This window comes from Carassius auratus, unplaced genomic scaffold, assembly GCF_003368295.1.
Source record: "Carassius auratus strain Wakin unplaced genomic scaffold, ASM336829v1 scaf_tig00216373, whole genome shotgun sequence".
Taxonomy (NCBI): domain Eukaryota; kingdom Metazoa; phylum Chordata; class Actinopteri; order Cypriniformes; family Cyprinidae; genus Carassius; species Carassius auratus.
The window spans coordinates 1-11,016 of NW_020528533.1; the positions used below are offsets into that span (position 1 = coordinate 1).

General features: G+C 39.9%; 1 protein-coding gene across 3 annotated transcripts; it reads right to left on the bottom strand.

Moving 5' to 3' along the window:
• Positions 1-2,555: 2,555 nt before the first annotated feature.
• LOC113097695 (uncharacterized) lies at positions 2,556-10,515 on the bottom strand. 3 transcript variants are annotated; one of them, XM_026262957.1, is made up of 10 exons: positions 10,411-10,515; positions 8,052-8,208; positions 7,725-7,850; positions 6,972-7,034; positions 6,733-6,795; positions 6,497-6,559; positions 6,233-6,322; positions 4,001-4,083; positions 3,400-3,443; positions 2,556-2,609 (listed from the first exon to the last, which is right to left on the bottom strand). In XM_026262957.1, exons 1-10 carry the CDS (start codon positions 10,486-10,488, stop codon positions 2,573-2,575), a joined length of 804 nt encoding a protein of 267 aa, XP_026118742.1. In that variant the 5' UTR covers positions 10,489-10,515; the 3' UTR covers positions 2,556-2,572. The 3 variants fall into 3 exon arrangements, with proteins under 3 accessions (XP_026118742.1, XP_026118743.1, XP_026118741.1); XM_026262956.1 differs by lacking the exon at positions 2,556-2,609 and having other exon boundaries at positions 2,982-3,443; XM_026262958.1 differs by lacking the exons at positions 2,556-2,609; positions 6,497-6,559; positions 6,733-6,795 and having other exon boundaries at positions 2,979-3,443.
• Between the last annotated feature and the right edge of the window lie 501 nt (positions 10,516-11,016).

An 11,016-nucleotide genomic window follows, 5' to 3' on the forward strand; every position in this document is an offset into this window, starting at 1 on the left:
GGGGTCCTCTGTGATTAGGTTGGCTTTCCTGATAACTATACAGTTCTGATAGAGGGAGTTTGGAGGAGTCAGATAGTTGTGCAGTCTGATTTACTTTGCAGAGTCTTGTTTTGTGTTTGATGATGAGTTGGTTGTGTAAGGGGGTAATATTGAAGGTGATAACTGATGAGGGAGTTGTAAACCAAAGCTCGTCCTTCCTGAACTGAAAACTTCTGAGATTCCTGAGCAGGTGAAGTCATTGCGACAGGGACCTGCACCTGTTCCACTGGCTGACCTTTAATACTGAGTGGCTGGAAAGGGGATGATGTCTTGTCTCTGCATCCACAGCATAGCTCCTAGTCATCCTTAAAAACTCATCTTTTTTTATCTGGCTTTCCTGTCTAAATCATATAGCTGAGTAAGTTTATTGTTTGTTTTATGACAGTAGCTAGATATCTGTATAGTATTGTATGTTTGTATATTTCCAAATTGTACAGCACATTGGTCAACTACCTGTTGTTTTTAATTGTGCTTTATAAATACATTACCTTACCTTACTTTTGTAATGTTGAGCTTCAAGGAGTGCTTAACAATGGCCAGATCAAAATGGCCGTAGGTGCCATAACACATCTTTGCATTATATTACTATAACTCCATGAAAACCAACCTGGGAGGCTAATTATCAACTCCAGGACTCAGTCTAGACTTGTGTTTTTTGCATTACCTCAGGAGGAGTACAAAGCAGGGACTGGATGGGGTCATGTGCTATGGTCTTTGCGGTAATGGCAGTGTCAACAAGGGATGGTAAATTGGGAGTGGGGAGGGCAATTATTTTTTGAGCGCATTTATTTTTTTATGAGCTTGTTTCTATTGTTATTGACTAACCTTGTGAGGATTGGAGTGATGTGCTCTCTTTTATTAGCCTGACGTTGTCATACTCAAAATTCTACTCATATTATGAGTCTGATACTGCTCCATTGGGATGTGAATATGGGGTTTGTTTTAACCGATACGGGGGTGAATCCTGTAGGAATTCACACCCAAACCATCCTTCTTGTCCCCAATTGTCTCAACATTCTTTTCTAGTGTTAAAGCTATGGCACTCTCAATATCTTCTACAACAGACGCAAGGCCGAAGTCTAATGTCTAGATTATAGCATTTCTGTTAGGGAGTTCTGTGATGAATGAAATACTTTGTAATTAACTTCATTTACACAGACATCGTACCATACTGAAAGTTAATATTTTGTCACTAGAAACATCTGTTCTTTGTTAAACACAGTTACATTTTTAGCTCTGCACAAAACCGTTCAGTAGTTTTTGTGTTCTGAACTGCTCTGGTTCACGCATAGTTGCTCCACAACGGAGCAATGCCAGACCAAACTTCCCGACTTCAAATGTTGTGTGTGGGGCTAAGTTTGGCTTGCTCCCAGCCTACTCTTCTATTGGATTAGGTTAAAATTCTTGCATCTTTTTGAATTCATTGCAGTTGTCTGATGGACTTCTTTGGGAGGCCAGTGAGCACAGTAGCCTAGGCCTAGTCAAGCTTGGAGGATAATAACATGGATGAGCTTCGAGCTTCACAACAGGGAGTATAACTCATGTTATGTGTCTAGATCATATCACCTTTACACAATGGCTGAGGCAGCCTAATTTGTGATGCAATAGTGTCATAAAAGGGGGTCAGACATGAACTCTTTTGTCAGCCATCTGATGTGTGACCACCACCTCTCCCCTGCACACGAATCACCTTGCAGTTTTTTTCGATTGCTAAATGACAGTAAGCACAACTGAAGTCACATGTGCAAAACTCTAAATACAGTCTGCTCAGCAGAAGTTCATGTGGACAAACTCTAGTTCGTTTTTCATTGCTTGAACACAGTTTTCAAAACTTTACACACTTATCCCATGACTTTAACCACAATCTGCACAAACCTGTGGATTTACAGCACTTTGTTCAAATGCTAACACACTGCTGTCAAAACTGTGAAGCACACAAAACAGAAGAGATTTCAAACACTGCTGATTGCAATTTCAGGATTAGCCCTGAAAATTATTTGTTCGAATTACAGTATGTACTTTTAGTTTCTACCTTTTTTCCTCTTTACTGTAATTCTGTAAATTACTACAGACTATTGAAGCAAACTGCAAATTTTCATTTACCTTTGTTATGTTCTGAAAATTTAAATAAATCATGTGAAAGAATGTCACTCTTTTCTTTGAAGAAAATATTACTTTGTATGAACTCACTGAAATTGTTCAAACAGTAAAGATGAAAAGTTTGTATTTTCTGTTTTGGTGTTTGATGCAAGTGTTTTCCTCTCAGTGTGTTCTGAGTGACAGTGTGTGTTATCTCAGTAAGGGTTGTGTGTAGTGTTTGGCTGCACTGAGTCTGTTTTGAGCCATGTGTTAAGAGTTGTGTTGCTTGGAATGAGTTTTGCAGGTGATGTGAACTTAAAATTAAGATTACAAAAGAACAATACTCAGCATAACATTTGTTGATTTTATTTTATTAGAGAGAAATAGAGAGAATGAGTGAGTGAGTGAGTGAGTGAGTGAGTGAGTGATGTGTGTGTGTGTGTGTGTGTGTGTGTCAAGCAGTCTCCCATGTTGGAGGCCAGGTTTTCCCGCTAGGTAAAAAAAAAGGGAAAGAGATGATTAGTAAAAAAAAGTCAATAATGAATAATCACTTGATAATCAAAGCTGTAATGTTTACATTGCAACCTGTATTCCAGTTTGATTTGGTATTGTAGAGGAGGGACATTTAGATTAACCAATGTCATAATACCAATTAAAAACATTGGTGAATTTGTATCTAAAATGGAACCAATTGTGACAAAATTTGGTGTATATGGAAAAACAGACAATGGTGTTTAGTTAGCAAGGGGACAGCTAGTCAAGAATAATTAGAACATAAATATGCACAATGTAACGACTAATAAAATATCTGAATAATCCACAGTATGGAAATATAAAAACTGGCACCCGACACTCTAAATTTACAAAATGTTACAGCATCAATATCTCAAGTAACCATATTTACTACTTCAGAATGCAAATGAATAAAAAGTCATAAATGTCATAAATGAACAAAAACAATATTAAGATAGCAGTAATAAGATCAAACAGATATGCAAGCATGGATTATGGTGTGCATAACATTACAAAAAATAACCAAATTTCTGCATCAACAATAGTTTATAACTTACAATCACTCCAGAGAACACCACCAGTTCCCAAACACATACTGTGCACATCCAAATGTACAAAAATGTGATGGGTTTACTCAATTCTGTGAGATACTGTATGTGTGTACATGTAGCCTATAGTATGTTTGTTGTAAGTTATGTGTATGTCTGCTGGAACACCGTCATTTTGTGGATAATTGTGAGTATCTGGTCTGAAAGACAACCAACACACCACAGTTTGCAGGGGAGCCAATCTATCAATTTCTCCATCTTCCCCTGGGAAGGCAAACAAAGACATAGAAAATGGGTGCCTTGCTTAAGATAAACATTGCTCTCAACTTAACATTTCATTTTGTTACACTTAAAGGTAGTATTAGCGATTCAGAGCGTTTTGTTAACACATAAGACTTTTTGTAATGTTCAGCTAATATCTCCTCATGGTCCACTCACTTCCCATTCCCTTCATGAGCTGTAAAACATTCCAGTCATTTTACGCAGCCCAGTCACCATAAAGTAGACAAAAACTCCAGACAAACATTCTGGGTTTGTAGAATCTCTAACAATAACACAACATGGCTCGATTTTTTTTTTTTCACACTGAGAATACTGAATGTGGGGGTGAGTTATTTCTGATGTCTTGTCGGGTATGACAAGGTAAATTTTTAACATAAACACCAACATAAACAAATACAGTATCTGGTAGGATTACTGATACAAATTTTAAATTACTGCCATTAGCCAATTAGTGACATTATCAATTAAAACAAGTGATCAATCAGTATTGGTAAATCATCCAATGTTTTCTTTGCAATTGTATTGTGTATGGGAATAACCTTTCTCTTCCTAGTTTTGATCACGCATCTATATGCGTGCACCTCCTGGCTGTTGTGTGGACAATCCTTTTCTTTTTTAGAAACTGTTTAGAAACATAAGCAAATAGTGAAATGTTAATCCAATTGTTAACATACAAAAAAAGAAAACAAAAGTATATCCCACAGTCTACAGATTACATGTATTTGTTGTGACCTGTAACTCCGTAAAGAGGGAGGGGTATGTTTGACATCACACATTTATACTGATATTGTGCGTACAATTCACATGTAAATGAACTAAATCAATAATGTTAATGTTATAAAGGAGACCTGCATAGCAAGTGAAGTAAGTAACACGTAATGGGATTACAGTTTTTTTCAATCGCTAACAAGCGCTTAACCATACTTCAGATACTTTTTCTAAACTCTTAACACAGACTCACACCTACAAAACACAATTGGCCAAGTGGATAATTTTCTTCTCAAAAACACATTTTGTTAAATATATACTAAATCTTCATTTCAAAATAGAACACATCTTTCTCTCCACACAAACTTTACCAAAACACTGGAAATCTGACTCAAAATTAAATTATTCTGTCAAAGAATAACACTTGTTTTCACCTCAAAAGGTACATGCAGTCAATCAAAGTACACCAGGTTTCAGAATACTGGCTATTGTTGACATTACAAAAACTGCATAGACTTTCAGTCTCAGTTTTACAGGTATTTGCATGCAAAACATGCAATTCATTGTTTACACTAAATTTCTTGGTTAGGAACTGTATGTCCAAATGAATAGTAATGTTCACATTCAAAAGCATTCCAGTAAAAAGCTATTTTTTTTCCTTTACTGGTTTACTGCAGGAGGTACAGTAGAAACACGGTATGATAGAACAGAAAAGGTTTGACAGTATTGGCTTACAGTGAACAAAATATCCACTGAAACACATACGAGCATTCTGAACCAAAAACAACAACAACAAAAAAGCCCCAGATAAAAAAGGGGGGTAAAATAAAAACAATCTCTCACTGCTCCTCTCACTGCTCCTCTCACTGCATCTCTCACTGCATCTCTCACTGCTCCTGCTCCTCTCACTGCTCCTCTCACTGCATCTCTCACTGCTCCTGCTCCTCTCACTGCATCTCTCACTGCTCCTGCTCCTCTCACTGCATCTCTCACTGCTCCTGCTCCTCTCACTGCATCTCTCACTGCTCCTCTCACTGCTCCTGCTCCTCTCACTGCTCCTCTCACTGCTCCTCTCACTGCTCCTCTCACTGCATCTCTCACTGGGCCTGCTCCTCTCACTGCATCTCTCACTGCTCCTGCTCCTCTCACTGCATCTCTCACTGCTCCTCTCACTGCATCTCTCACTGCATCTCTCACTGCTCCTGCTCCTCTCACTGCTCCTCTCACTGCTCCTGCTCCTCTCATTGCATCTCTCACTGCTCCTCTCAACTGCTCCTGCTCCTCTCACTGCTCCTCTCACTGCTCCTGCTCCTCTCACTGCTCCTGCTCCTCTCACTGCTCCTCTCACTGCATCTCTCACTGGGCTTGCTCCTCTCACTGCTCCTCTCACTGCTCCTGCTCCTCTCACTGCATCTCTCACTGCGTCTCTCACTGCTCCTGCTCCTCTCACTGCATCTCTCACTGCTCCTGCTCCTCTCACTGGGCCCCTTGCTCTTACTCTTCCTCGACCATACATTACCAGTGTTTGTCTTTTTCTGTTTTCTGTTTCCAAAAATATCACTCTTCAAAGTCCTCCTTTTATTGTATAAGTGTCAATGTAATAGAAAAAAATAACCCCTGCCATTGAGTCTAAGCCAGATTGGAATCAGCTGTGGTTGGCCCAATTTACACAACATAAATCAGCTATATTGTTTTTGAACTGATATCATTGCAGAAGCAGAGGTTTTTATACTGTATCTAAGGTTTGGAACATTGTTTTTGCTATTGTGGGATGTTGTGTGTTAACATTTGTAAATACTACAAAAATGATCCATAATTTTGTTGGGAGGTATAGCTTGTTTGTTCAGAAAATGTAAGCATTGTGGAAATGTGTTCAATGACTCCATATTGTGTGAAAACGACATGAAATGTGTGAATGGTATGGCCACAATAGACAGATGCTGTGCTAATTGTGTTTAGAGTTTTGAAAATGTGACAACTGCTTGGACAAATGCCTGTTAGCGACTGAAAAAACTGTAAAATGAAATATGGCAGAATATCAGCTTGGAGTTGATTAGGTACACCTTTTGTCCTTTGGCGTCTTTTGGGGGTTTTGTCCTTTTTTAGCCCCTCGTTGGTGTTGGTGGCAGGGCTGGTTGACAGAAGAGCCTCCTCTAAAGTTTAGACACAGAAAAAAATATACAAGAAGGTCAGATATAGACGTGTGGCTGCTCAAGCTCATTCTACAAAAATGTCAAAGAAGGCACCAAAAGTTGAAGAGCAAATAACTAAGCTAAGCACACCGAATTGTGCTGCTATCATCGCCACTTGTTGGGACTTTGGGTTAACTGTCTCAGTCTGTGCCCCCTCGTTGGTGTTGGTGGCAGGGATGGTTGACAGAAGAGCCTCCTCTAAAGTTTTGACACAGAATATACAATATACAAGAAGGTCAGATATAGATGTATGGCTGCTCAAGCTCATTCTGCAAAAATGTCAAAGGCACCAAAAGTTGAAGAGCAAATAACTAAGCTAAGCACACCGAATTGTGCTGCTATCATCGCCACTTGTTGGGACTTTGGGTTACCTGTCTCAGTCTGTGCCCCCTCGTTGGTGTTGGTGGCAGGGATGGTTGACAGAAGAGCCTCCTCTAAAGTTTAGACAGAGAATATACAATATACAAGAAGGTCAGATATAGACATGTGGCTGCTCAAACTCTTTCTACAAAAATGTCAAAGAAGGAACCAAAGGTTGAAGAGCAAATAATTAGGCTAAGCACACTGAATTGTGGTGCTATCATCGCCAATTGGTGGGACTTTGGGTTACCTGTCTCAGTCTGTGCCCCCTCGGTGGTGTTGGTGGCAGGGCTGGTTGACAGTAGAGCCTCCTCTAAAGTTTTGACACAGAATATACAATATACAAGGTCAGATATAGATGTATGGCTGCTCAAGCTCATTCTGCAAAAATGTCAAAGAAGGCACCAAAAGTTGAAGAGCAAATAACTAGGTTAAGCACACCGAATTGTGCTGCTATAATCGTCACTTGTTGGGACTTTGGGTCAGACGTAGCATTGGCCTATGCCTTATCAATGGGGACCCTTTTCTAGATCTTTCTGTTCTGGCACCTGCTGTTGTGATTATTTATGACTATCTTTTTTTGTATAACACTGGACCTTTTGGTTCGGTGAGAAGACAATTCGACTGCCGAGGAGAGCTTCTCTAGAGAGACGGCTCCATCAACCACCTATACTTTAGACTATTCCACTTAAGTCTGTATCCTGCTGTATTACAACTCTGTAATAAACCAGCTCTCTGAGCCTCTGATCCAACCTGTCAAGCTTCCTTAATTTACACTTAAACACTTCTAAGACTAAAATTCACAACGCAAAGTCAGGCTCAGTGCGAATCTCTGCCCCCTTGTTGGTGGTGGTGGCAGGCTCGCTTAAAGGAGAGTCTTTGTAAAAGGTGTACACACAGAATATACAATGAAATAATATACTACAATAATGATAATAATATGCTGGTAAAGAACATTCTCATAAAAATATGAACGATAACAATAAAGCTATAATAAGCACACCTTGTTGTGGTGGAGGGTCTTGAATGGACTCTAAATTTAAAACAACAATGGTCTCCTCTTCTGGACCCAGTTGCAGATTACTGGTTGAGGCCTGGTTGCTAGAAGGGTCTGCTGGCACTCTCTTTCCTAATAGAATACAAGCAACGCAAAGGATGTACAATATGTAATTAGGCCAAAATGTGAAAGGTAGGAGTGATGCAAAGTAAACCAAAATCTCTCATAATACTTGAATTTAGTTTTGATGTCATTTAGTTTTTACAGTGTCCTAAATTTTTAATCATTTGGATTGTTTAAAGATGTTATAATGCACAGTAAATGTGGAATCACCTTGAACTATCATGCTGTAGATTGCATTCATGTTATTAAGACATATATTCTCTCCCGAACTTAATTCGAGCCCCTCTGGCAGCAGCATCTTGACCTCCTTGTTGTGGTACTCAAGAAAAAGCATGGGCCTCCAGCCCACTGCATTCAGTTTCTCAATCTGAAAAAAAAAAAAAACATACTCTAAAAACAATAATAACTGCTTTATGTCTACGTTAAACTGTGCCAGTGTTATGTCTAACAGACACCAGCTCCACAACAGTATGTTTCAGATGCAACTCAGATGCACACTTTTTAACTTATGGAAGAGCTGGTGTATACTGTACATAAGCTGATATATATAACAGATGATACATTGGGGATGTGGGAAAGGTTTGAGTATATGTGGGTGGGTTTGGTGTGCCTGTCTACTTCATGTGCATGATACATGCATGAACGTGTAAGTACAGTAGCATAGTAGGGGTATTATTCTCGTCTGGCTTATACTGTTCTACAGAGCATGACTGAATTGAAACTATAACCCTCCAAGCGCAACTTCATGTAAAGAGCCCTACTAAGAGATTGGTTACAAGTTTTTGGTCTACCACACATCACATTCACTTACTCATACACATCATATTCTGTGCAATGACAGAATCTCACTCAGAAACGTGGTCGGATGGTAGCAGCATATCTTGGTTAAGGGCCCAGTCAGTGCTTCCTCACAGCTGAATACGGGTGCTCAAACTGGAGCTGTTCCCACCACACCAAACTGATTGACACAGCCCTCAACAACACCTGCCGCATTATCACGGGATGCATAAAGACAACGCCAGTCCCGTGCCTCTATGCCCTAGCTGACATTGCTCCCCCCCACCCCTGACCCCCACATAAGATTATCCATTGTCGCCCAAGACGAGTGGAGAGCACAAGAGGTTGACACCAGGCACCCCTTCACTGACACACAGCACCTCCACCACGATTGAAATCCAGATCCAGTTTCCTGCAGACAGTCCCACCTCCAGACAATCAAAGAAACATCATGGACAACATCTGGAAAGATGAATGGAACCAGCTAAATACACAAGCCCAGGACTGGATGGAGACAGGAATCACCCCTACTGAATGTCCCACCAGGGAGGCTAACCTGGAAGACCCTCAACAGACTACGAGTGGAACAGGAGAGGTGCAAAGCACTTATGAAAGCATTGGACCACCAGACAGAAGAGAAATGCAGCTGTGAAGCCCCCACCAGGACCTGGCTGAACTGACACCATCAGCTGTGACCTGCACCAGATAGTGACAAAACGATATCTGAGATTGCAACAGACTCGAAGAAGAAGAAGACGCAACTGAACGCTATGAACTAACATAAAGGCGCTTGTTGCATGAACCACTCAGTAGGGAAGAGTGAACTGTGGATGATATGGAGAGCTTTGACATACCGTAATTCCTTAAATAAAAACCGGTAGTCAAATAAATGCCGGGCCTCTTATAGTGCCTGGGTGCATGGTCAACACTGACAAATAAAGGCCGTTCTTAAATAAAGGCCGGGGGAAAATTTGTGCAGCAGAGCCAGATAACGAATGTACACGCCCACTGCTGGAGCGTTTCTCGTTCTCGAGTCGATAACCGTTTGCATCGGTTTTCAGATCACCAGTACACCGTTTCTGTCGGACGTGTCGACAGAACCGAGGAGCTGATGATACTGCGCATGTGTGATTCAGCGTGAAGCAGACCGACACACAGAGCATCTGAACCGAACTGATTCTTTTGGTGATTGATTCTGAACTGATTCTGTGCTAATGTTATGATCTCTGTCCACTGGAACACTATCACTTATTATATCACTATAATTTAAAACGGGTTATTTAAAACAATTACTTATCAAAAATTGAATTGGAAATAAAGGCCTGCCTCTAATAAAAGCCGGCTTAAAATAAAAGCCTGTTACCTTCTGCAGTTCAGGTAAATAAAGGCCCCGGCTTTTATTTGAGGAATTACGGTATGTTACAGATCTGTGGGCTATCACATACTGTAGGTGATCCTGGCTGTTTCTGGCCTGTTTCTTTAAACTTTTCCAATGATAATAGTTTAAAGTTAAGATGCTAAAAACTGATCAACCAATCACCTCCATTAAAAGTTCCATACAATGTGCAATTGAAAATATGTGCTAACCTGATGTGCTAATCAACTTCAGACTCTATGTGAGTACATCTAAAGCAGAAGTCTAAAGTTTCAGAATAGTAAGTTATAATGTAACACTCTCTCACTAAACCCCAATCCCCACTCCAAAATCATCCACACCACCTGTGTCACCACCTGGACCAAGGTCATTTTGAAGCCACATAAGTACTATGGAAATGTAGCACAGGTTACTTACCAAAATCACGGCATCATCCATTAAATGAGATGTTATTTGATTTTTCTTTTTCTTAGCCACCCAAGACTCCTTTTCCATCTTGAATTTTTCAATTTTCTTTTTCAGCCTTAGATGTTGCAGCTGTGCTGTCTTGCACATGGGGCAGACCTTACATCCATTAAATATTTTTTCCTGGCATGTAGGGCACGACTTCTTCAACCCTCCACCAGCCATGCTTTTGTTATCCTGTAAACCATAAACAAGAAAAATACAAATTCCTTAACTGTCAAGAGTTTTGAAGATTTCCGTAAAACACTTTCAGTCTTTCCACTTCAATTATCTTACAATTATCATGTAATAAACAAAATTTCAGCTATGTTGCGACTGATATGTGTGACCAATCCAGGGTCTCTAGTATTACACTATGTGACTTGCTGTTCCTACATCAAATATGCTAATCATATATCATTATAATGAAACAAAATACAAAACTATCTTTAATATATCTAAACTTGTGCTTTGTAGAAAATAAACAAATTGGGATACTTACTGTATGAAATAATTCAATAATGAAAGAAAGAGAGTATGAGTGAGTGAATGTGTGTGAGAGTGTGGGTGTGTGTGAGA

Coding starts and splice junctions, on each gene's coding strand:
- LOC113097695 (XM_026262956.1), bottom strand. CDS start 10,488: ATGGAAAAGGAGTCTTGGGTGGCTAAGAAAAAGAAAAATCAAATAACA. Junction 8,209..10,410: donor TGGATGATGCCGTGATTTTG/GTAAGTAACCTG, acceptor TTTTTTTTTCAG/ATTGAGAAACTGAATGCAGT. Junction 6,796..6,971: donor GGGGGCACAGACTGAGACAG/GTAACCCAAAGT, acceptor TCTAAACTTTAG/AGGAGGCTCTTCTGTCAACC.